Source organism: Heteronotia binoei, chromosome 1, assembly GCF_032191835.1.
Source record: "Heteronotia binoei isolate CCM8104 ecotype False Entrance Well chromosome 1, APGP_CSIRO_Hbin_v1, whole genome shotgun sequence".
Taxonomy (NCBI): domain Eukaryota; kingdom Metazoa; phylum Chordata; class Lepidosauria; order Squamata; family Gekkonidae; genus Heteronotia; species Heteronotia binoei.
The window spans coordinates 159,054,661-159,080,853 of record NC_083223.1 but is presented as its reverse complement, the minus strand read 5'-3'; the positions used below and the strand labels follow the sequence as shown (position 1 = coordinate 159,080,853).

At 40.7% G+C, this 26,193-nt stretch overlaps 1 protein-coding gene across 1 annotated transcript in view; it reads left to right on the top strand.

Moving 5' to 3' along the window:
• The window catches only part of HEATR1 (HEAT repeat containing 1), a 59,908-nt gene that overhangs the window by 17,764 nt on the left and 15,951 nt on the right, over positions 1–26,193 (top strand). Inside the window, exons 11-31 of the mRNA XM_060241872.1 lie at positions 20–127; positions 841–936; positions 1,555–1,649; positions 2,308–2,519; positions 2,873–2,994; positions 3,588–3,788; positions 4,560–4,743; positions 4,958–5,106; positions 5,350–5,542; positions 11,034–11,206; positions 12,043–12,210; positions 15,474–15,716; positions 17,413–17,544; positions 18,605–18,711; positions 20,405–20,548; positions 22,130–22,245; positions 22,525–22,646; positions 23,521–23,649; positions 24,345–24,578; positions 24,688–24,814; positions 25,602–25,771. Of these exons, the coding sequence (XP_060097855.1) occupies positions 20–127; positions 841–936; positions 1,555–1,649; positions 2,308–2,519; positions 2,873–2,994; positions 3,588–3,788; positions 4,560–4,743; positions 4,958–5,106; positions 5,350–5,542; positions 11,034–11,206; positions 12,043–12,210; positions 15,474–15,716; positions 17,413–17,544; positions 18,605–18,711; positions 20,405–20,548; positions 22,130–22,245; positions 22,525–22,646; positions 23,521–23,649; positions 24,345–24,578; positions 24,688–24,814; positions 25,602–25,771 (3,225 nt within the window). The remainder of the gene's footprint in view (positions 1–19; positions 128–840; positions 937–1,554; positions 1,650–2,307; positions 2,520–2,872; positions 2,995–3,587; positions 3,789–4,559; positions 4,744–4,957; positions 5,107–5,349; positions 5,543–11,033; positions 11,207–12,042; positions 12,211–15,473; positions 15,717–17,412; positions 17,545–18,604; positions 18,712–20,404; positions 20,549–22,129; positions 22,246–22,524; positions 22,647–23,520; positions 23,650–24,344; positions 24,579–24,687; positions 24,815–25,601; positions 25,772–26,193) is intronic.

Genomic DNA, 26,193 nt, shown 5'->3' with positions numbered 1-26,193 from the left:
TTGTGATCTGAATTCATAGTTCCTGGAGGATTCTGATACATCTCTGCTACTTAGTCTCAATCATCCCCAGTCAGCAGTCAGAGTCCTTGCTGTTCAGCATTTGAAAGAAATAATTGAAACATCAAAGGTTGGTTCTGCTGCATCTTTTGTTTGGGTACTGTTTGGTTATTAAGGTCTTAATAATTTAGCAAGCACTTTTAATAGGAATATGCATCTTTATAGTAGTCAAAAGTAAATTTTCAGTGTTAGTGTTGTTATCATTGACTCTCCATTGAAGCCCACAGTTATTTGTAGGACAAAATTTTCTTTTCTTGCTAATAACATAGTGAACTAGAACTTAGTAAGCAATATTAAACTCTTTTGGGGAGAGCCATTGTAGGTTAATGTGTATGATACACGGGTATGGTGTGAGCCTCTGTACCGGCATTGTGGATGGGGATGAACCTCTACTACTCACACTCTCCCTAGTCACTAAGGATATTGTGCTCATGGTGTCACATCTTTGGTGTACAGCTGTGGATGGGAATGCAGAAAAGAAATAGCTAATTGTTGTCTATGATAGTCATGTGAAACAGTGACAACCACAGTGCTTGTTGCCGTTTGAGGGTACACCTGTAGTGCTGTGGATGACTTGATAAATAGCTGAAACACAACTATTTCATAATTATCTATATTATGTCTGTTGTTCCACTGAAAACTGCATGCTTAAAGTGTAGTATTAAGAACAAGTTTCCTGGCAGTAAGTCCCACTGAATAGACCTGAGTAGTATTCTGAGTAGATCTCCTTAGGTTTGCTCTTAGTAATTTTAGGAAGCCAATTTTTCCCTTTTTTCTCTTAAGGAGGGCTTTGATGATGCCTTCATAGAAGAAGCAATTCTGACACGCCTTAGGGATGATAATCTAGAGGTTGTTATGTCTACTCTCAGTACATTAGAGGTAGGTCTTCTGCTCATTAACAGCTAATTGGAAATGTGGGGTTTATATTAGTATGCACCTCTGATTAAGGAGATTCCTGTGTTTCATTCAGGGTGTTGTGTGCAGTTCTTTAGAAGTTAGGAGTGTTGTGTGAGTGAGAATAGTCATATATCTCTATGTGTATGAGAGAGGCTGTAAACTTCTGACTTGCTAACAAACAATATTGAAAGTGGGGAACTTGACCTTCTGATGATTTTTGGAAATACTTGGGGGTAATTACTAATAAATTTTAAGCTTATTAAATTTAATTAATGATTACAATTTGTGTGTGGCTTTTGCATCATTGGCTTTGAGCATTAGTTTCCAATGAAGATACATTGTAATCAAATAAATATGAAACAAAGACATTTAAAAGTAAATTTAATAATAACAATATTCAGAGAATAATCCAGAAATTCTTATCATTTTATTATAAACAACACAGGTTTTCTTTCAGTATAAATAGTACTTCTTAAGGATTACAACATTTCTATATGACTGTATTGGGCTTGCACTAATATAGGTGTAATATAGTTTAATTTTTGTTTTTGTTTTGCACCTATAGTATCATGTATGTTTGTTCTGGTTGCTTTATTCTAGTCTCTGTTGGCTACTCTTAAGAAAATGGATGAACACATTGGTTTCAGTTTGTTGAGTATCTTTGAGAGAGCTGACATCTCCAAGGATGAAAAATGGTAAGTATTTAGTTTATACATTTCCTCTAAGCATTTCAAATAAATAGGTTTTTGGTGTTTTTTCCCTCTAGTAGCTCACTTTGATTCCTTGATACGGAACTTTAGTGCAGTGTTTTTGAATAGGTTTATGAAGCCTACCTGATATCTCCAGTGGATTTAGTTGTTCAAAAATGTGCAAAAAGGGAGTTTGGAGCACAAAAGGGAGTGAAATGCATCTCCTTTAAACACATAGTCTTTTCCACATCTAGATTATAGATAAATGTAAAATGTGGGCTCAGGTTGTGTGTTTCAGATCCCAATGTTGCCTAGCAAAATGTAAAACCAGCATTCATTATTCTTCCTTTGTTGCTTTACAGCAACACAGTCAAATGCTACTGGTGCTAACAAGTATAATCGAATTGTATGAGAAACTAGAGAAAGGAAGAGAAGAATAACCACAGTTTAAATATAGAGATTCTGTTCTGTTAACTGCAGATCTTTCTGCCAGTGCAAAAAGCCTTCTGCTATTGAAACGTGCCTCTTTTCACCATAGGAGGGTCTCTTGTGTGGGAGAAAGACTCCATTGTTAATGGAATGTAAACTGTGGTTCCAGCCCTTCAAAGGTTTGGAACAGGTAGTCTAGAAGTACTCATTCTTCTCACTTCCTTCTGTGCTTCAGGTACCAGATCCTGGTAGCTGCAATATGTCTGTTAACCAAAGAAAAGATTCTCAAAGAGAACAAAGATCTCTTAAATCAAGTAGTCCTGAAGTTGTTACCATTTGTCGTCATCACCACCAATAATTCAAAATCTGCCGAATGGAAAGTGGCACTCTGTGTAGCAGAGTCTGGTCTTTGTTCCCTACATCCTTTGTTGAAAGGCTGGCCTGAAGGTGCGTCTTAAGAAATTGCAGTGTTCTAAATACCACCCTGTTTAGAGAATGGGTTTTATATAAATTGAATATAATAAATAAATAGCTGAAATTATTAGAAAATGGAAAGCAGCTATCAAAAAATATCAGCAGGAGCATGATTCTGAATATAATAGTGTGCATACAGTGTGCTTCAGAGATGGTTGTGCTTATTGTAAAATTATCAGTCATATATGCAGAATTTAAATGGTTTATGCTTTTGAAATTTGATTTGAAAATGGGATTGAGGACTGTAGCCACAGTCTCCTGTTTTCATCATTCAAGGCTGTTACTGCTTTCATATTTTATTTTGTGATTGTCATTTTGCTTCATAGCTTTCAAAAAAGTGATCAAAGCAACTAAATCAGAATGCTTGGTACCTGCATCCAATGAAAAATTGATTCAGCTTTTGTCGGAGAACTTAACTTCAGAAGATCCTTCTTCAGTGTTACAGATGGTACATGTTCAGTTTATAATACCCTTTTTATGGAAGATTGTGCTTTAAAGTGCTTAATTAGGAGTCTCTTGATACACGTCTTATAGTAGATTCAAACATAAAACTTCTGCTTATGGCATAAAATATAAAATTGCATTAGATTGATGCATACGCTAGTTGTTACAGTGTATTTAGTATTTGTTTAAATTCTAGCATCTCTTTTGGCCTCCATTCCCAAGGCAACTAATAATAGAAATCCATAAATTAAAACATAAAGAACAGTAAATTGAGAAAACCAGCATTGATATGTGGGTGAAAAACAGTAGGGAAGTCTGTTCTTTACAAGCTTGGAAGAATAAAATTGTCTTCACTTAGTGTCTAATCAAAGTAGGTATCAAGCAACTATCCTTTTTGGGGGGGAGGGGGGACAATATGCTGTCATTGGGGCAGTGCTACCAGGAAGTCCCTGTCCACATTCACTTTCCACCTGATCTCTGAAAGCAGAAGGAGGGCTTCTGAAGGAGATCATCAGGTGAATGCAGGTTCATATGAGAGTAGGTGGTCCTTGCAAATCTAACACTGGAATGCTGTATTTTCACTGATACTCACTGAAGGTGGAAGGTCTCGTCAGTGCTGCCGAACAGGATACTCACACACCAAAGCAGAAGATAACTGCTCACATCATTAGCTCTGTCCTTGTCTGGTCCTGCTGCGGCAGCTCACAAGTGGAGGAGTGCCACTTACCACTAGCATTGAAAGTCTTCTATCTTTTGAATGGAAAAGTGAGGAAACTTGAAGGACAATATAATGTAGAGGTGAGAGCTCTGGTTTTGTAATGTGAAAAGAGAAGGATCAGTTCCCAGCAGGTTAGCATGTGGCAATGTTTTTGGATTAGGTTTGATTGTGCAGCTCCTGGTTAAGTTCCGCAGACCTTTTCGAACCTTTCCAGTGCAGCATCATTAAGCTTTCATACAGGCTTACTGGTGGCAGAGTTGCTGCTTAAGGCTAGTGTGAAACGACCAGTTCATGGGAGGGACTCTGAGATTAGGGGCTCTTGGGTGGAGAGGACCTAAATCTTCACAGGTCCTGACAAGAGGGCAGGGTGAAATTGTTGGCGAGGGATAACAGTAAGCACAGTTGTGAAAGGGCAGCACATGCTGGTGATGCAAGTGCAAGGAAATACTCATGCAGTAGAGCTGGAAGGCCCAAGGAACCAGGAAACAAAGTTGAATGGTGTTAGGGTAGGACCAAGAGCAGAGCCCACCCATGATACTTTGTACAGGGTTAAGAATGTTTATGACCAATTGCAGTAGGGCTAGAAGGGCAAGGTTTGAACCCTAGGAGACCTCTGATTTTCCACAAAGGTCCATCTTATTTTGTTCCCCCATCCTAGAATGTTATAGCCTGAGGAGAATTAATGCTTGTCAGGTTTTATTTTAAACAATATTCATGCCGGGTGGGAGGGGAACAGGGGTGGGGACATTAAATATAGATGTTTGTGAACGTGGTCCTGCATTGCTTTTTAATGATCAAATAGAGACAGAGGGAGAATGGTTATGTGTGGATTCCTGTATTTTCGTTCTTAGGCATTTCTCAGTACATTCTCTATTGAAATGACCTCTGGGAATGAAATGCTTTTGGAGACATTGACAACGTACATAGAAAAGCTGAACTCTGGGAAAGACGTAGATCTAGAACATACCGTCCTGCTTATCATTTTGTTGAGAACATTTATTGAAGGCCTGCAGCCTCCTGATTCCTTTATGAAAGGCAAGTTTTCAAAGCTTTAATTGCAACAGAGAAACTACCTTCAAAAATTTATCTTACAATCTCCTGGTAGTAATATGTTGTTATTTTCTGAATATTGTAATATTCATCTTTGAAGAAGGCAGCCTTCATAGATTTGTGATATGCAAAAAGGCTTGTTTGTTGGTTTGGTGCAGCCCCTGATGACTGTTTCTTGAATTCCTTTGCATCCTTACAGATGAAGTATGGTGGAATCCTGAAACTTTAAGTGACAAGAGCAAAGACTTCTTACACCTGCTGTTAGGACTCTTTGATGTTCTAGTCTTCAGAGCTAGTGAAGGAATCTATGCCGAACAGTTTCGCGCAATGATAAGACTGCTGTTTGAGGTATTCTTTTCTTTTCTAAAGAGAAGGTTAAACATATTTAAATCTGTACATGATCCTAAGAGGACTCAGAATAATTTTGCTTTAAGCAGTTTGAAAAGGTTCATTTATAGCAGTTTTACTGTTCCTGGGCTTCAGTGAAATCCCATGTGCATTTAGGTGTGAATGTATATTTAAAGACAAGACATAATGAATGGTGATGTATGCATTAAACATATCTCTTGTTGTTGTTTTTTCTAAATAAAGGTACACTTGAAAGAGCCAGAGAATCAATTCAGATTTCTCTCATTGTTATGGACTTACAATTACAATCTGTCCAACCAACTCAGCTTTGGGGTAGATGCTGTGCTACAGACTCGGGCTCTGTATATAGGGTGTGTGATGCTTACATCGCAATCTACGCAAAAGAAAAGGCAACTGGCATCGGCAACTTTTCCAGGTACTGTTCATTCATCTTTGTCATATTTTGCAAGAACTGACCTGTGTGGTATCAGTGGACGGTCTGTAGGGTTTTGACCAGTACTCCCTCTAAACTGTGGAGTCTTGTGAGCAAAAATTCTACTTTGAGCTTCTGGCATTAAAGTTGTGAGCTACTGCATAAATTAGCTTGCTCTGGGGCCATTTTTCCTGAGCTAAGACAAAAATGTGTGAGATGGAGGCTAAAAAATGGTGAGCTAGCTCACAGTAACTCAGCTTAGAGAGAACATTGGTTTTGACTGCCTTTATGGGGAAAATATCATATTTATGTTTATGTCTTCATGTTGTATTATTTATCATCTGCTGTTCTCAGAGACTTAAGATCCCATTCCCTCCATTGAAAAGTTTTCCTGAATAATTTTATTATAATGCAGTCTTATTCCTTTATTTAAAAAAATGCCCTCTTGTGCAGTTTTGCTTTACATAGTTTGTGGAAAGCCAAAAATGTGGAAGCTTTCCTGTCCTCCACAGGTAGGCCAATATGGCTTTAAGAAAAGGACTGCATTTGGCAGATGTACTTTACGCTGTAATTCTGCTCTGCTTGAAATAAATGTCATACTTTTAATGCCAAACAATAAGAGGAAACCGCAAATAAATGCAAATATGAAAACCAGAAAGGTTCGCAGTTGTAAATTACTGGCAACGTACTTCTCATTTCTCAATCCGAGCCTTTTACAGTGCTCATTATGCTTTTCCATAGTCTGGGGTTTAGTAAACATATCAGCTGTATTGTGGCCAGTATCACAATACTTTATGTTTATCAACCCTTCTATGATACATGATCTGACATTTTGGTGCCGTATGTCCATGTACCTATTCCTTGTCTTTACTCCTTCTGCTTTTGCAATCTCAATCACAGCTTGATTGTCTTCCAGAATTTCAACAGGTTTCTCTGCCTCTATTTGCAGGTCCTTTAGTAGCTGCCTAAACCATTCTACTTCATTACATGCAGTAGAAAGCGCACAAAACTCTGCCTCAGCTGTGGACAGTGCAACCACACGCTGCTTTTGTGTCTTCCAGAATACTAACAACCTCTCCCAAATAAATGGAAATACCTGTTGTTGACTTTCTGGTTTCAAAATCACTTGCAAAACTTGCATCTGTATATACTTTCAGTGCCAGCTCCCCCTTCGGTTCGATATAAAGACACCAGTCAGCAGTGTTCTTTAAATATCTCAACACTCTCTTAGCAGCAATCCAGTGATTCTGCTTAGGGTTCTGGGTAGCTCTTGCCAACAGATTACAGGCTACTGATATGTCTGGCCGTGTCCAATTACTGATATAGCTCAGACTACCAATTAACGACCTGTACATTTCAACATTACATGGTGGGCTATCAGTAACATCATTTACAAAGCCAATCACCATAGGGGTTGAAACAGTTTTGCAATCAGTCATCTTGTACTTGTTCAACAAATCTATGATTTTAGGTTTTTGTGACAGTTTAAAACCTTGTGTAGTTTTTGCTATATCTACACCCACATAGGTTTGTACAGTACCAAGATTTCTCAGTTTAAACTTCTTACTCAGGGCTGAAACAATATCATCTGTTTGTTTCTTTGTCCTGGTTAGAATCCCCAAGTCATCTACAAAAGTAAGAACAATACATCTTGTTTCACCACTTCCCTTGGTGAACACACATGGATCAGCAATGCTCTGGGTAAACCCTAGCTGTTTAAGTGTACCCACTAGGCATTTAGACCATTGATGACCGCTTTGCTTTAGACCATACAAGCTCTTATTAAGCAACCAGTATCCCTTTCCAGTACTAGGAATACCTTCTGGTCTCTTTAAATAAATTTGGTGCTCCAAATTAGCATTTAGGTATGCCACACAGACATCCAAATGGGTAAAATGGAGTTTTTCTCTAGCTGCCACAGTCAAGGCAGTTAGGAGTGAACTGCTCTTTAATGTAGGAGCAAATACTTTGTCATGTCTCATTAGTCTGTCTGCAGCCTTGTGCTACAAGCCTCGCCTTATACTTTTTCCCCCCAGACTGGTCTGTTTTCACCTTGTATACCCATGTAGTGCCTATGGGTTTTACACCAGCAGGTACAGTATCAGTCTCAACATAAACATTTAAACGTTTCAGGGAAGAAAGTTCATCATCCATAGCAGCCTTCCAGTTACACTGCTCTTCCTTGGACAAAGAGAAAATGTCAGTATATTTCTCTGGCTCATATATAGCAGACATCACAGGACTAAATCGATCAGGAGCTCTTCTTTCACGTGTAGATCTCCTCAATGCAGTGTCATCAGTTGCCACATTCCTCCCAGATAATTCCTCACTGGTAGGCTTCATATCCATCTCTTCCTCATCAGGCATCTCCTCGTCAGGTACAGCACTCAGCCGCCTCTCCCTCTGGGTTGCTGGGCATCAAGCTGACTTGTAACCGGACTCCTTGGTCACCCTCAGGACAGAATGCTGGCGATTGTGTGCCACGATTTCAACCTTCAGATCTCTCCAGAAACGTGGCTGAAGCACTAATCACAACCTCACGGCTGTCTAACGTGCCAAAACGATAACAGCTCCCATTTCTCTCATATCCGAGAAACCTCATACGTCTGAGCTGTTGAGGAATATGAGCAAAAGCTGCAACACCAAATACATGCAAATTTGCCAGATTAGTTACCTTATTATGCCATAGGCTTGCTGGTATTTTGCCAGTAGAGGAACACCAAACTCTGTTCAGGTTATAATTGGCACAGCACATAGTCTCTACCCAAAATCTCCAGGGCATATCAGCATCACGTAACATACACTGGCACATGTCTTGCAATGTACGGCCCCTTCTTTCACAAAAGGCATTGTGGGTTGGTCTGTATGGAGCAGTCAATCGGTGCTCTATTCCAAGCTCTGCAAATAAACTCTGAAATTGTCTGTTAACAAACTCTGAGCCTCTGTCAGATAAAATGCAAGCAGGCACATTTCCAGTTTTTCTCCTAACAAACCTTAGCCAATATTGCACATTTTGAAAGGTTTCTATTTTAGCTTTCAACAGGTAAACAAAACCATACCTGGAGTAGTGATCTTCTATACTTAGTACATACTTGGCCCCTCCTACAGACTCCTTAAAGGGCCCGATCAGATCCATGAACACCAGGTCAAGAGGTTTTTTACTACTGAATTTACTTGGAACACGAACAGGAGCTTTTGTAGACTTAACCAATTTACAGATTTCACAGTCAAGAAATTCCTTGCATGGTTTAAGACTAATGCCTTCTGCCTGTTCCACAGTCTTCTTTAGAGCAGGAAAACCAGCGTGCCCTAATTTCCTGTGTAAAAGATGACAGCAATTATCATGCACTGGTTTATTTACACAGACATTATTACACGCTTGTACCTTGGTATGCAAGAAGTATGAATCTTCCTTCAGCATAGCCTTTACACACACACCGTCACTGGTCCTCAGCTCACAGCACGAGGTGTCAAATTGCAGTTTGAAATCTTCCCTGCACAGAGCAGACACAGACAGCAGATTCATCTTAAGCGAAGGAACGAAACCCACATGCAGCTCCTTCCTTAGGCTTGGCAGGAACACTTTCCCTCTGCCAATAATAGCTGCTCTAACGCCATCTGCCCAAATAACAGGCTGGTTATCAATAGGTGTGTAAGAAGTAAACAAACTTCTCTCTCTAACGAGGTTTTCCGACGCGCCGCTGTCAATTAAGAAAGACTGAGTGTGGTTAGTGGACTTACCAGTCGCAACGAAATGCACACTGCCACTCTTACCAGCAGCTGAACTTTTTTCAGACCGTCTCTCCTTCCCTTTCTGGACTTGACAGTTCCTAAACAAATGTTTATTTGACCCACACCGGAAACATTTTTTACGTACAGCCATGACATTACCGGATTGACAGTCAGGATCCTCCTTAACAGTAAATCCACTGCCCCTCTTTGGCTTCCAGACAGGCTTTTTCTCCGCACGTAGAGAGGAATTGCACTGTCGTTTGCTGTACTCATCTAGAAGCCTTCCTGTCACGACATTCATTGTCAACGCTGTGTCAGGCAAAGCCTCCAGGCTTGTTATCACGGTGTCATATGATGCATCTAGGGAACTTAAAAGTATGCACACCTCCTGTGATTCAGAAAACATTTGGTTGTGCTCTCTTAGTTCTAGAAGCATTCTACGAACAGACTCTATATGAGATAACATATCTGCACCAGCTGCCAACCTGGTATGCAGGAGTTTTCTCACCAGACATATCTGAGAGACGACCGTGCCTCGGACGTAAATTTTCTTCAATGCATTCCAACAGCCATTAGCCGTCTCCAGTCCTGCTATATGCACCAGCTGGAAGTCATCTAGAGAAAGACCTATTAAAGACAAAACCTTAACATCCTTTTTACGCAAAAGGTCTACAGCTTTTCTGTCCTCAGCCTCTGCCTCCAGGCCATGTAAAGGAGCAGCCACCACCTCCCACAGCTCTTGGTGCTTTAATAACAGACTGACCTTCTGGGACCACGTGGCATAGTTAGTCCCATTCAGCTTAGTAATGCTGAGCCCAGAGAAAGAAACAACATTTGCCGCTTCCATCTCTGCTACTTCAGATCTGATCTCAGAAGCTAAGTAGGGCCAACCCTGGCAAACACTTGGAAGGGAGACCTCCTTGGAATACCAGGGCTGGGACATAGGGCCACCTCTCTGAATCTCTGAGCCCCACCAGGGGTCTCCAGGAGTCAGCCATGATTTCCAGGCATGCACAGATGCACACACACACACAAAATACCCAGTTTTTTTTAAAAAAGGTGCTCTTCTATTAAAAATTCAGCAATTTAGAATCAAGCAGCAAGTAAGCATCAGTATTTTCAAAAGTTAGCACAGCAGCAACAGCCCAGAAATACCTGTCTTATCCTTCGCATCACTTCCTTCACAGGTGTAAACTCACTTAAAAAGAAACATCTTAATGGCTTTTGCAACAATTAAACAGTTAAGTTGCCTGCCAAAAAGCTATGGGGAATTGATTCTCTCAGTCAGGTGCAACCACTGAAAAGCATCTGGAGTAGCTCCATCCACCTTCCTTTAACGTCAGTGGTTTCTTTGGCTGGAGGAAGGCTTCCATCTTTGTTGAACCACGTGGTTGGATCCACCCCGTTTCTCTTCACTGTGCTTTTGATTTTGAAGCATGAGGGACTCTCCCATGAAAACTGTCATGCTGATCTGGAGAAGTGTCTGGGTCCTGCAATGGTGCTTCAAGAAACACGCTGACTGACAAATCCTGAACAAAGGCAGCAGTCCCCAGCGGTCTTGCCTTCCCACAAAGAAGGACTTGGCACTTTCAGAAGTACAACAGTAATTGCTTTATCTAACCTGCAAGATGCATGGGATTCAGATTGCATTAGCAAATGGTTTATTTTTAAAAGCTTCCTTATAGATTATACTGTTTGACAGTGATAACAAATGTGCTTTAAAAAAACCCAAAGCTTTTTCTTCCCTTTCATTGTCTTTCAGTGACTATATCATTGCTAATTAATTTGGCAAGTCCTGTGACTGAAGTCCGAAGAGCTGCTCTTAGCTGCCTCCATTCCATTAGTGGAGTAAAGGAATCTGCATTTCATCCCATTCTGCATTATTTAGTGCAGAAAGCAGAAGAGATCGTATCTGACCAAACTTATGTGAGCCAGGTAATACTTGGGAAACAGTTTTTTCCTGCCTGCTTTGAATCTCAATACCTTTGCTTCTGGATGAGAGTCTGGACTGCTCTCCTCCATCCACTAGGGGGCAGGTTTTTTGAAGAATGGCTTGGCTAGGACAGTACTTCTCCCGTTTCTTGTATAGACCCAGTCTTTCTCCTGCCTTTGTTAGAGCAGGTTGTAGGTTCAAGTACATGATCGGCTTCTTGGCACAGGCCTTCCTTTACAAGCTAGTCTGAAGAACTTTCCAATACTTGGGATTGCTGGTGCCAACCTCTTAAACTGTTTCTCTGCAGCACTTTCCAGTGTGGCTGTGGAATGCATGTTAAAATTGTAGCCTCATAAGTAGGGGCCAGTTGCATGCCCCCCCCCCCCATACACACCCAAAGAATCCCCTTCCTCTGATGGAGGGCCAGGTGAATACGAGTTGCTCTGTCCCTGTAGTTGTAACATTCACATGCATGCAGTGGTGCATATCAGAGTACCATGGGGGAAGCAGCTCCTTTGTGGCTCAGTGTGTGAAGAAGGCCTGGGCAACTAGGGTGTTTTTAGAGGTGGGGGAGCACATGATAACAGAAAACCTACTATTGATATAATGCCAGATATAAATACTCTGGAAAGGGCAGGAGGACACTTGGATAGTAGGATCTATTGGCTGTGTTTGTAAAAGTTCTCTTACCACATCTTTCATTGTATGCAGAAGTTCAGGCAGTCAGACGTTGTAAGATGCTTTTTGTAACTTCAGTCGAAAACAAGGAAAATTGTATTGAACAAAAGGCAATATGGTGAATAGGTCCTCAGTGGCATTTTCTTTTTCTCAACACCAGGGTCTGGGTAGTTTGTTTGGGGAACTTCATGCCCAACATAAACACAAGACTCAAGATCAGAAACTGTCAGAAGCACTGGAAGCATTACTGCAGTGTGTTCAAGGCATCAGATGTCCATCATATGTTACAAGAAATGTGATTAGAATTCTTCAAGAAGTCAGTGGTGAGGTAGGTGATGCACACTTAAATCAAAGTGTATGAAAAATATGCTGGGTCCTCCAGCATTTTTGGGTTTTGCCATTCTAAAACTTTATGATGCTCTTAGTTCTATGGAACAAAATAATTTATTAGGATTTGCAGTTTTCTGATTAATGTGCTTCATGGTCTGGATTCTAATGTTAAAATGCAGAGAGAAAAATTAAGATGAGGTCCATCTTGTGCAGCTGCTATGTACTATTTCAGAATGCTGTATGGAAAATTGTAGGTAGCAACAGGGTTTGGGGGGGGGGGGGTGTAGATGCAAAAAAATTTCTAAATTATACATCCAGGATCACCAGCATTTGGATTGTATGTTACTTAATTTTTGTTGTGGTTTGCCATATCTGAGACATCATTGCTCTCTCCTCTGTTTTATCCTCACAACAAGGTAAGTTAGGCTGAGAATATGTGATTGGCTGAAGGTCACTCAGTGGGCTTCCATGGCGGAGTGGGGGTGCAAATCTGTGTCTCCCAGATCCTAATCTGACACTCTAACCATTAATACATCAATAGTTCAGGACTCTGGTTCTTTTGTGTCTTACTGGATCAGCCAGCCTATCGCCTCAAAGGAGAGATCTGTAAGAATCTGTTAGCTCAAGTGCTTATCAAGCACACATTGATATGTATATTTTTTCAATTTCCCTATAGTTCATCATTTAAGAACACAATTGGGTTCCGTGGCTTTCTTCTGTTCTTTTTCATACAAGTCTGTTTTAGCATTATGAATGATAAAATATTCATTTATCTTTGGGGTATAAGCTTTCAAGAATCAAAGCTGAAACAATGAGATCTTTACTAGCTAAAGCTTATGCCCCCCAAAATTTGGGTAGTCTCTAAGGGGCTCCTGGACTCAACTCTAGCTGTTCTACTGCAGAGCAGTAGTTCTGCCCTCCTGTAACTATCTTCAATTATCTCCATTTCATTTGGCCCTGAAAAGGTTTTCTAAGAGGGAGTCATATGCTTGTGAATGGTTCTTCATCCTCTTGGAGAGTAGTGACAAGTGGAGAGCCTCAAGGATCTGTCCTGGGACCTGTTTTGTTCAACATCTTTACAAATTATTTGGCTGAAGGAATAGAGAGAATGCTTATTAAATTTGCTGATGATTCTAAATTGGGAGGGGTTGCAAATACAGGAGAAGACAGAAACAGGATACAGGATGACCTTGAGAGGCTGGAAAACTGAGCTAAAACCAAAGAAATGAATTTTAACAGAGATAAATGTAAAGTTCTGCATTTAGGTAGGAAAAATCCAATGCATGACTATAGGATGGGGCAGACTTGTCTTAGCAGTACTATGTGCAAAAAGGATCTAGGGGTCTTAGTGGATCATACGCTGAACATGAGTCAACAGTGTGATGTGGTGGCTAAAAAGGCAAATGCAATTTTGGGCTGTATCAACAGAAATACAGTGTCCAGATCATGTGAAGTGATGGTATCGCTGTACTCTGCTCTGGTAAGACCTCACCTGGAATATTGTGTTCAGTTTTGGACACTACATTTTAAGAAGGATATAGACAAGCTGGAACAGGTCCAGAGGAGGGCGACAAAGACGGTGAGGGGTCTAGAGACCAAGTCCTATGAGGAAAGGTTGAAGGAGCTGGGGATGTTTAGCCTGGAGAGGAGGTGGCTGAGAGGTGATATGATCACCATCTTCAAGTACTTGAAGGGCTGTCGCATAGAGGATGGTGTGGAATTGTTTTCTGTGGCCCCAGAAGGTAAGACCAGAACCAATGGATAGAAATTAAATCAAAAGAGTTTCCAACGCAACATTAGGAAGAACATCATGACAGTTAGAGCGATTCCTCAGTGGAACAGACTTCTTTGGGATGTGGTGGACTCTCCTTCCATGGAGGTTTTTAAGCAGAGGCTAGATGACCATCTGACAGCAATGAAGACAGCAATGAAGATCCTGTGAATGTAGAGGGAGGTATTTGTGAGTTTCCTGCATTGTGCAGGGGGTTGGACTAGATGACCCTGGAGGCCCCTTCCAACTCTATGGTTATATGATCTATAATTTTCCCATGCAGGGCCAGCTCGCCCACTAGACATTTGCCTAGGGAGATGGGAGGGGGTGCCAAATTGGGCTCCCCCCCCCAGTACCCCAGACAAATGCCTAATTCACCACCACACCCCCCACGGCACTCAGAGGAGCGATACCAGCCTCCCCTTACTTGCTTCGATGCGGGCATCTCTGTAAAGCATTCTTTTAAGAGAGCGCATGACGCAACGAGGCTTTGCTCCCCACTCTGGGAGGGGACAGAAGCCTCGTCACGCTGCACGCTCTCTTAAGAGAATGCTTTATGGAGATGCCCGCATCAAAGCAGGTATGGGAGGCTAGTGTCGCTCCTCTCAGTACACTGGGGGGGCAGTGGGCAGGCCACCTTCTCGTCCCATTGCACTCTCGCTTAAGAGAGTGCTTTATGGAAATGCCCGGGTCAAAGTGACCCAGGCTGCTGCGTTTCTTTCAGCGTGCTGAGGGGGGCTGGGACTGGAGTGCATTGCCATGTTTCAGCACCACAAATAACACAAGAAGGGAAAGGGCATGGTGTAGACCAGTGGGCAGAGGGGAGGGCTGGTGGGGTGTGGGACACCCTAGGGCTGGGTGTTCCGATGCCTATATTTCTTGCAGAATTCGGAATTTCTGAGTCTGAGAAAGGTGAACTGTGAGGAAGTAGGAACCAGTAGGCAGTGACAAGGGGTCAGTGAAAAGTTGCAAGTTCAATTTTTTTTTTAGTGGATTGAATATATAGAACTTCATGAAAAATGGCTCATGAATATAGCATAATTTGCAATTTTTTTATTTATTTATTTCGATTTATATCCCGCCCTATCTCACCGAAGCGGGCTCAGGGCGGCTTACAACATAAAACTCTAACAATCAATCAGCTTAAAATACATTAATAATTAATACAGTAAAATACATAAAAACACATTTATCAATATACCATGCTACACCTTCCCTAAATCAGTTCTTCAAGTATTCCAATGTTCAAATGCTGTCAATGTTTTCATTGTAATCCTCAAGAGATGATGCTTGGGTTTCTGTATGTACATTGCAATAGTTGATATAGTAATATATAGTCTGAATAACTGAGATTTTTGGTCATTGTCTAAAAAATGTATGACTTGGGAGAGAAAGGGGTGCATGCTATAACCTTATTATTTAAGACTTTTCCTTGCTTTCTTTTAAATTACTTATTTTGAAAACCACTTGCTTCTATCATCTACCTTCAGGTGGTGCTTTCTCGCCTGCTTCCTGTTCTGGATCAACTCCTGGAAAAAGCTCTTAGCAGGCCAGATGGGTTGCTTAAAGATGAGGCTCTTCTTTTGGATCTCATTCTTGGAAAATATAATCAGCACTCAGCTGCACTCTTATGCACAAACCAACAGTGTCTAGATTTGTTCATCAAATGTCTACACTTCTCCCAGGAAATCTACAAAGGGCTTTCTTCTTTTCAAATTAGAGCACTTGGACAAGTAAGTAAGAGGCAACTTTTGATTATAGTACTTGACAATGGAAATTACCATGTGAGTCTTTAAAATATGAGAAGGCCCATCTTCTCTTTATGCACAAAAGGTTTCTCTCAGATTCACAGTATCACTTGTAATGGTTTTCTACCCCCATTTTCTCCAACTTCAATTTCCCGTTCTGTTCGTTTGGAGCCAAGGGGTTCCATTGCACTAATGGTGGAGACTTCTACTGGTGCAAGAGACCTTGCTCCAATGGAAGAGGTGTGTTATCATCATCTTAAAACCGAACAGTCTGACACTCCCCAGAGTATATATGCTGCAACCCCAAGGGAGATACACATCAGAGGAAGACTGTTGCTTTCATGCCTTGCTTGCCCAAAAGCATCTGTCTGATAATTGTTAGCAAAAGGATGCTGAAAATGCACCTTTCGGCTCTGAAACAGACTCTGCTTTATAGACTCTTCTCACACTAGAGAGTTTCACACCACCACTCTCTTCCCCCTTCTTGACAGCTGCAGTTCTCCAGTCAGAGCTAGTTCCTTGAGCTGTCAATCAGGTCAGCTAACTCACTCTTATCCAAGCAGCACTGCCTATAAGCATGCCTCTGCTTGCTGCCCATCACACCCAGTCTCTTAGATCCATGCTGCAATAACATTGGGACTAAACTACTGTAATGCATTGTATGTTGATCTCCCCTCAAAATTAACTCTGAAACTCCAAGTAATCCAAAATGCCACAGCTGAGCTATTAACAGGAGTTAGATGGATTATGCATATTATTTCCATTCTGCAGATGCTCCATTGGCTACCCATCTGTTACCGGGCTCAGTTTTAAGGTGTTGGCTGTCACATACAAAGCTCTTCATGGCCCTTCTTATTTGTGGGACTACCTCTCTTTCTATCCTCTGCCATGACAACTTTGCTCAAGTCAGCAGAGGTTTCTGCAGGTGCCAAACTCCAAATGAGCAAAATCAACAGCTTCCCTAAACATGCTTTCTTTGTTGTGGCTGCTGCCTTGTGGAATGACCGGCCCAAGGAGGTCAGAAAAATCCCCATTCTCCTGGTCTTCCATAAACTATGCAAAACTGAACTGTTCAAGAGGGTTTTTCTGTGCAGGTAATAGGGTTGCACTGTACAAAATGGTTTTACAAACTTGCTTGGATAAATGATAAAGGACTGTGGTCCATACTGCTGTGCTTAGCTTATTTTAAACAGGATCCTATATAGTTTCTATACCCCTTAATGTGTCATGTGAATGCTTATGCTATGCTTCAATTCTTTGTGGTGGTTCCAGACTTTAAAATTCTAATGTTGCATTTTGTCAATTGTATTTACTCACTCGGAACAATTCGCCTCGAGTCCCTTTTGGCCACTGTGTGACACAGAGTGTTGGACTGGATGGGCCATTGGCCTGATCCAACACGGCTTCTGTTATGTTCTTATGTTCTCTTATGTGTAGGATAAAAGCATTTTGAATAAATATGCAAATTATATGTTGGTAGCAGTTTTATGATTATGCTTGGTCCTGTGAAAACTAGGTTCAAATCACTGGGGCCTCACAAGGTGGTACTGGCCAATATTTCTCAGCTTTAATTGTGTGAACTAGGAATAGTAATTTTTTTTCCTTTCTGAATGTATGGCTAATGCACACTAAATATTTCCAGTGAACAGTAAAATAACCAGGAATATTATGTTATTTCTAGATCACTAAACCATTCTTTGCTGCTGTGCCGGATGTAAAAGTTCAGCAAAAGATACTAGGAGTCTTGTTTGATTTACTGCTCAACTGCAAAAATCCACTTTGTGCTCAGACCATTAGCGGTGTTTTTAAAGGGGTAAGAATGTCTTAATCTCAGGATAATGAGAATATATGTTGCCTCTTGTTATGTAGAACTGGGTTCTGCCATTGTTATAGGATACAAGTGTTTACATATAATTTCTGTTGAGCATCGTGATGAGAGTATGCTAAGACAGAAAGACACAAGCATTACAGCAGTATTTGAGAAAACAGATCATGTGTTTGCACACTTGTGTCTGTGTTATTCAGTATATTTTAAGATGCACTGAGAAGGAGAACCATTGCTCATAGAGATGCAGAATTTCCAGAAATTTTGAAGCTACCAGTGTGGAGGGGAGCATTGTTTTTTTCTCTGTGTGTTTTTTCCAGGAAAAAAATGGAAATTGGGGTGGAGGGGATAAAATATATGCAAAACTTTCTGCCCTATCAAACCTAACCTAGTTTTGCTGCTTTTACAATTTATCATGCATCATTTATAACTTAGCATATCAAAGTGCAATATTTGACTTTTTAAAATTTAAATTACAAATACATGAGTTTTGTACAAACAAAATTGCAAATATACCCAGTACTTGAGAGAAAAGTGAAAGCTGATGTAACCTCCTGGTCTTTCAGATAAGGGTTAGCAAAAGGGCTGGTGGTGGGATTCAGTCCCTAGCATTTGTGTTCTGTTCTTATCTGATCTGTCACTACAATTGACACCCACCAAGGAAGCCCAGGGTTCAACACAGAGGCAGGCAATGGCAAACTGCCTCTGTTCATCGCTGGCCTTCAACATCCTGTAGGGTCACCATAAATAAGCTGCAACTTGACAGCACTTCCACCACCATCTTGTAGCATATCAGAAGAAAATATAAAAATAAACCTTGTTACACCTATTCAAGTAGCATTTTTATGGCGTCCATTAAAACAGTTAGCAATATGCTCTCAACTCTACATGCATGTATTGTTCTCAACTGTTAACTAGGAAGACCTGGAGAGAGATAAACAATTCAGTTAAACTTAAACAATTAAGTTGCATGGCAAGGTGTGATTAGATGACTTTATTTGTGCCATGCACCTTTATAATAAATGTTATTCATTTATGTACTGTTTAGATTTCAGTTGATGCTGAGCAGGTTAGCATGGAACTAGAACCTCTACCAAAAGTGAAGAATGTGGCTACTGTTCACCAAACTAGAAAGCAAAAGATGCAGCAGCAGAGGTAAAGTAGATCGGAAAAGCAAATGCCACATGGACTTGTTGTGTGTAATTGTGACTTAGCCCAGACTGATGGAGCTTTTCAGATCATAGTAATACAGATTTTTAGGCTTGTTATAGTGCAGTCCTGTACAGAGTTATTCAAGCTTAAGCCCACTGAAATCATTAGGCTTAAACTGGATCAAGTGGGGGACTTGCAAGGACTTGCGGGACATCTCATTTTCCTCTGTATTCCCTCCCCCACTATTTCATCTTTCTCTTTTCTGTAAGCTGCCATGGTCTTTCCTCTTTTCCTGCTTCCTTCTCTTCTCTTCACATACCAGGCAACCTACCTTGATCTGCTTCCCTGTATTCAGCCTTCCCTCCTTCCTTCCCCTCAGCAGCTTTTCCCTGGAAAATTTCTGGACCAGTTGCAGACTGGGGCCACACTGTGCTGGGGCTAGTTTGTGCAGTGGTGCCAGCAGTCCTGCCCCTGGTGAGTCCTCTTCCATCAGGTGACATGGCAGTGGAGAGGGACAGGACTTTCTCTGGGACTGTTTTGGCCTCCAGACACTACCTGACAAAGCTTTGCTTTTACAGAAACCAAGGCTTGGAAAGATCAACGCTACTGTTGTGGTTGCCTAGCAACCTTTAAAATGGCAGCAGAGATCTCAGCAGTCATATTTTCTTAAAGCTATATGTGTTGTTTCTGTTATTTTGAGTTGTTGCTTTTTAAAGATTTCAGAATTTTCTGCAAACTCTTGGCTTCTTGAGGTTTGTAGAGAAATCTGCCCATCTGCTCCCAGCTCTATTTTGTATATCTATTAATCCACTCTCTTTGGCCTTCTTTGACTTTAGATATGTGATAAACTTGCATAGAATTGCACCTTTATTTACATAATCTATATCTTACCTATAAATCTGAGACCCTTATCACTTTATTGAGTAACAAATAGTAAGACAACACAGCCTGAATAATTGAACTGGAAGGAATTGTACTGATTTATTGAAGAGCAATATAGATAATAACTACACAGTTGCCTGTCCAAGGATCCTCACCAGCAGAACTCAAAGAGAAGCCCAAGAGAACCCTGCTCTAAATTGTTGATGGCTTAATATTGGGATGGTGCTCAGATGCAAGAGGTGATACAAGAGTCTTCTACCTTGGAGTTTGCCTGTTTTACCTGATTTCTTTATGCAATTATAGGCAGACTGTTGTAACATGTGTGTATTCAGCATGTATGTAGAAAATGTAATGGGGCTCATTGGAAAGGTTGTAGGAGAAAAGGCTCCCACACTCCCACTGCATATCTGAGTGGCAGGTATATACAGACAAGATCTTTGGCACACACAAAAAAAGAGCAGCACCAGACCTTTTTGTGTAGCAGGAACTCCTTTGCAAGAAGAGCCCTGTAAGCTCTTGGTGTGTGGCCTAATATGCAAAGGAGTTCCTGCTACAAAAACAAAAAAACAAAAACCCCTGAGCAGCACAAAAATGTTTTAGGCTGCAAAATCCTATTTAAACCCACAGCTTGTTTTGTTTGACAGCAAATAGGAAGAAGTTGGTATGTTTACTTTTGAAGACCTTATAATATGTTGATAGTGGCAAAGATATAGCTATGTGCAGATATTGAGTAAACTGGGTGGGGATGATGATCCATTCTTTGTAAAATATTGGAATAAATGTTATTAAGTGTCTTAGTCTTTTCATCCTTCAGAAGAGTGCAAGATCAAGAGTGTGTACCAGAAGAGATTAATGTGAACTGGCCGAGAGTCACACTTATCCTGGAATTGCTGCAGTATAAGAAAAAACTCAGACAGCCTCAGGCACTGATACCTGTCCTGTTCAGCTTGCTAGCCAGGTAATGGCTGTTTTTTAGAGAGAAAGTGTTGGGATCATCCTTTAGTACAGGCCACAAAGGGTATTTCCAGCCCTTGTGCATGGAGATGTCAGGACATAGATACGGCTTCTGGATCACAGCAGTTCAGACCCATGCACCTCTCCCCCTACAACCCTCACTGGTCCAGAGGTACAAAAAGGACCCTGATACCCTCTCCTTTATAAATCCCTGCTATATGCTGGCCATAGTCTAGCTGCAGTCAGACTCAATTTGTGACTGAACCTGTGGATCTGGATGCTCACCTCTTAGAGCAGAAGGCCTCCATGCTGCCTGGCAACTAGTTGCACGGTGATGATGATTGTCTTATGGTCAGGTGTGTAGCAGGGTAGGGGTCAGGTTATACTCTCTTGTTCTTGCGGCTGATTTGTGCACACAGAGGCATTGCCCTCCATGAATGCATACAGACAGTTACGTGGATCATTGCTTTAATGCTTTATCCAGAGAACTGCCTACATTGCAGAAAATCCCAAACATCTGAACACTTATGTAGGTAACAAATAGGAGGAGCATCAGTTCCTTTAAAGCAATTGCCTTTTGTTCTTCTCTAAGAGAGCCAGTTTGGTGTAGTAGTTAAGTGTACGGACTCTTATCTGGGAGAGCAGGTTTTGATTCCCCGCTCCTTCACTTGCATCTGCTGGAATGGCTTTGGGTTAGCCATAGCTATCACAAGAGTTGTCCTTGAAAGGGCAGCTGCTGTGAGAGTCCTCTCAGCCCCACCCACCTCACAAGGTGTCTGTTGTGGGGAGAGAAGATACAGGAGATTGTAAGCCGCTCTGAGTCTCTGAATCAGAGAGAAGGGTGGGGTGTAAATCTTTAGTCTTCTTCTAAGATGGAACACCAAGTACAACATTATGAATTAGAAATAGTAATTTGCAATATATATTTGCTTTGGAAAGTTTATTTGACCTTGAAGCTAGGGGCTTCCAAGAAATTGGAGTATTTTTGAGAAGGCCTCTTCCTTGTCTTATTTTATTTTTATATTTTTATTTTATTCCATTTTTAGCCTGCCCTTCCCATAGAACAGGCACAGGGTGGGTTACATCATAAAAGACAATCAACAGTTAAAAACCAATTAAAATGTATAAAATCTAACATTACAGAGTAACAGTAGAAACTAAAATGGCAAATTCTGTCTCACAAACATGGCCTCTTGTCCAGGTCCAGCAGATCCTACAGCACTGGGATGGAATGAAAGGGGGGAGGCCAATAACAAGTTTGAATTATGGTATATCACTTTGCTACAATTTGTTATATTATTGTACATTTGTTACATATTATTAGATATGCATCCTGCTGTTTAGCCATAAGGTTCTTAAAACACTTTGCTACAGTTTAATCCTCCCCCCACTATTTTGTAACCCAATAAAAACCCTTTAACATTATCCCTGAAGCTCTTCCTCCCATCCAGAGTTGCACATCCCCAAAAGTGCAGAGGAGTTCAGCTGCTGCTCAAGTAGAATTTCATTGGTACTACATTTAAGCATATGATAATATGAGTATTTTACTCCAAGTTATTAGCTAGCTTGTCTTCTGGATTTCCAGGTGCCTGGAACCCTCTTTGGAACTGGAGAACGTGGAATACATAAAGCAGCTAATACTTTCTTGTCTGTTAAACATTTGCCAGAAACTGTCCCCAGATGGCAGCAGGATAGGAACAGGTAAGACAAACAAAATCTTCTGGTTTTGGATTAGTTATACAAGCAGCTTTTATGGATATCATGATGCCTTTTGAATTAATGGGTCAGGTGATGAGCCAGTTAAGAAGTGAAAAATGAATTTTCTGCACTAAGCAGAACCACACCCCTCTAACCCTACTGACTTAAGCAGTAAGTGCTTAGAATGGCACTGTTGTTGCAATTGCATCTGTGCAGCAAGACTTGATCTTAATAGGAAATCTAAACCTTTATCTTTCTCTGGTATTTTCTTTCCTTGTTGAGGTATTCTTGATGAAGAGAAATTCAACGTGGAGGTGATAGTTCAGTGCATTAGGGTTTCACAAATGCCTCAGACTCACCATCATGCTTTGCTCTTGCTGGGTGCTGCTGCTGGAATGTTTCCGGTAAGTATAAGCTGTTTGTGTTGCTGTTCTTACCAAGAGGGGAAGGTATTAATTTGAAAAGTTAAATAATAAGCTGAAATTGAAACCAATTTTAAGAAGTGGTGGTAGATATTTGTTTTCTCTGCTATGACATTTGGTGCCATAAAGCATTTGATCATCAAGTAATCCTAAGCCTGCTAGCTGCTTCCTTCTGACTCATTCCTCTATTTGGAACAGCCTCAGCTTGTCAAGCCTCTTTCTTCTCTTCTTCCAAGTCCCTTCTGAAAACCAACTTGGTCATCAGAGCCTTCCTGGAATTGTCATAACATCAGTTTACTTCACTCTTATCTGCCCTGGTCTTTAATTCTTCACTCTCAATTGAGCTTATATATTCATTTTTGGACAGGAGCCATGCCACTTCTGCATTTTGAGCAGCACCTACCCCATTGATGCTTTTGATTAAATGTTTGAGAGAGGAGTAATAGGTGGTAGAACTCGCTGCTGTAGCTTGTTAGAAGGAAAACTCTGTTACCCAATGCCCTCAACTGCAGCCAAATCCCTGCCCTCTCAGTAACAAAAAGCATGACATGTCTTTTTTATTAGACAACCCCTGCCCACAAAGCAGCAGCAAAATTGGAAAGGCATTTATGTAAAACAAAAGTTTGATAGCTAGATTAACAGAGTCAGAGCTGCTGCTTCTGTTGCCTAATTAGGTTAATGTGATGTTTGCTCTGCTTGCTGCAAATGGGAGAGAAAAGACGACCAGTATGTATATGGGGATCCACTGATTTAATTCCTTTGCATTTCACTGCTTGATTGGGAAGACTAAGACTTTGTATTCCAGAAAGAAAACATTAACCCTCTTGGGGATGGGGGACTGTTTTTTCTTGTTCAGGGCAAAGTGCTACACAATATCATGCCCATTTTTACATTCATGGGAGCAAATGTCATGCGTCTGGATGATGCTTACAGTTTCCAGGTGATTAACAAGACCGTGAAAATGGTCATTCCTGCTCTCATACAGGTAAGACATTTTGAATCAAGGTTTAGGTCTACATCTAAATAGAACTGGCCTTGTGTCTCGTGTTTTCTGTTAAATTTTCAGCATTCCTAACTAACATTCCATTGCTTTTAATTCACTTTTATCTTTTGGCCTGTTGGTCATGAGGGGCAAAAGGTAGATTCTTTTTTTCATTTTCTATAAAATGTATAAAGCAAGGTACAGCTCAGTGCCAGAATACTTGCCTTGCATGCAGAAAGCCCCAGGTTCAACCTGTAACATCATTGCTCAGGGAACAGGTGACTTGAAAGACCTGCAACCATGAGTAATGGCTGGCAATCAAAGGAGGTAGCATGTGATAGACCATTGGTCTAGCTTAGTATAAGGTGGTTTCATGTGAATGAATTCAAAATTATATTTGGTAAAAGTGAAGAGGGAACTGTATATAGTTATGATAAAACTGATAAAATAGCATGCGGTGCAGGGAAGCTAAGTGCAGCAGTGTTTGTGTTAAAACTTCCTTACAAATCATTTTAATTCTGTTAACAGAACTGACTCTTTAGTCTAAATTTCAAAAATGGGGCATAGGAAACATTTTGGATTCTTCATCATGACACAGAAAAGAGACCAATATAGTTTTGAATTGCTTAGTATGAAACATCTCATCTTCCAGTAGTATTTGTATGTAATCACTAACTGTTGGCCTGTTTGCTTGATAGGCTGAGGAGGACAGTAGCTCCTCTGAAACAATGGGAAATGTGGAAGGAGTGGCTGTTAAAATAATCCGAGTGTTTGTGGATGCTTTGCCACATGTACCTGAGCATCGACGCCTCCCGATCCTAGTGCAGCTGATAAACACTTTGGGAGGAGAGCGATTCCTCTGGATTCTTTTGGTGTTGCTGTTTGAACAGCATGTGACAAAATCAGTGACATCAGTAGCCAGTGGGGAGAAGGTAAGAGCAGTGATGACCTGTAGTCTCATCTTCCTTTAAAAACACATTGCAACTGACTAATTCCCCTCTTGAAATGTTGTGCGTTTCCCTCCTCTTCTTACAAACACAGGATGCTGTACTGGAGACTGATACTGAATTCTGGATTTCTGTGTGCTGTGAGCTCAGTGTAAAAGAACAGCTGCAGACTCTAATGAAAATACTACACTATTTAACAAAGTTGCCAGATAACAAAGGAGGTAAACAGATATTTATTTGTCTTGGCTATGGCTGGATGTCTGCAGTATAAATAAATAATACAGAAACATTCATATTTAAACCAGCTCTATCCCTTTTACAACCCCTTTGGTGGAGTTAAATTGACGTGTGTATGTATTTCTGGTTAAGTGATTCAGAATTGTAGATTTAGACTGCACTCAGACATTATGATACACCTGTATTTTTCCATAATGTTGCCATGTATGCTCCCTCATTTGTCTCCTTGTGAATGAAACACTGGTTTTGTGAACCTTGAATCAAATTCCTGTTTGCCTGAACTTGCATATGTCAGTGCATGCCCACATTGGAGTTTGTTTCTTCCCTACAAATCAGAATTCTAAACTGATGTTGTGGTTCAGAATTCTGGTTTGTGGGGAGAAAACAAACTCACATTTTGTCTGGGCACTTGTACTTGGATAGCATGAAAACCTGTACATTGCACTGTATGTAGAAGGGGACTGGAAAGGAAATGCCTAGCATGGATGCATATCTGAATGCAGCCTTGGCATCTGAATCCAGCCTTACAGTTACTTCCTGCCTGGGTTATTTAGGATTTATGCACTCATATGCTGATTTGTTAGTAGCCTTGGTGGCCCTTGTGAGGCCAGAAGGATGGGATGTAAATTTTGTTAAATAAGTAAACAAAATAAATAAGTACTTACAATGCGTATGCTTACTGAACTCTACTTCATATTAGATTAAATTGTTTATTTTATTTATGCAGTTTTTTCTTACATCAGAAAACATTGTTTGGGGGGGTTGTTTTAGCAGATGACCCACAACAAAAGAAATCAAGATTATGCAAGACAAAATCACAGAGTCAAGAAACTGAGCTCTTTGATGTGGAGTCGCACACTGGTAAACAGCTGAGGCATTTCAAATTCCTGTCAGTCTCTTTCATGTCACAGCTTTTGGCTTCACTCAGTTTTGTGAAAAAGGTGAGGCAATTTAATCTTTTTAAGGACCTGATATGGCTTTATCTCTTCCCCAGCTGGAGCTCTGTATTTAATTAACTTGGTTTTCAATTAAAGTGTGTGACTTGCCCTAATATTTTTCTGTTGTGCTGGCTGGTAGTGACTGGAAGGATACCTGGTTTTGTGACCCTTGAATCAAACTGTGGGTGAAGTGAATTAGAATTTAATGTTATTCACTGTGAACATCAAGAGATCACACAAAAACAAGGACACTTTTAACTAGATTTCTGAGGTCAAGGATCCAAATAAGGCATACAGAATGAATTGTTTTCTTGTTGCTTGCTTTTAGAAGAAGTTTGAAGTACAATTTATACAATAGGTTAGGCACATACCTGTGCAAGTCCTTCTTATCCTACATGTAAGCCTAATGAAATCATGCCAGTAAG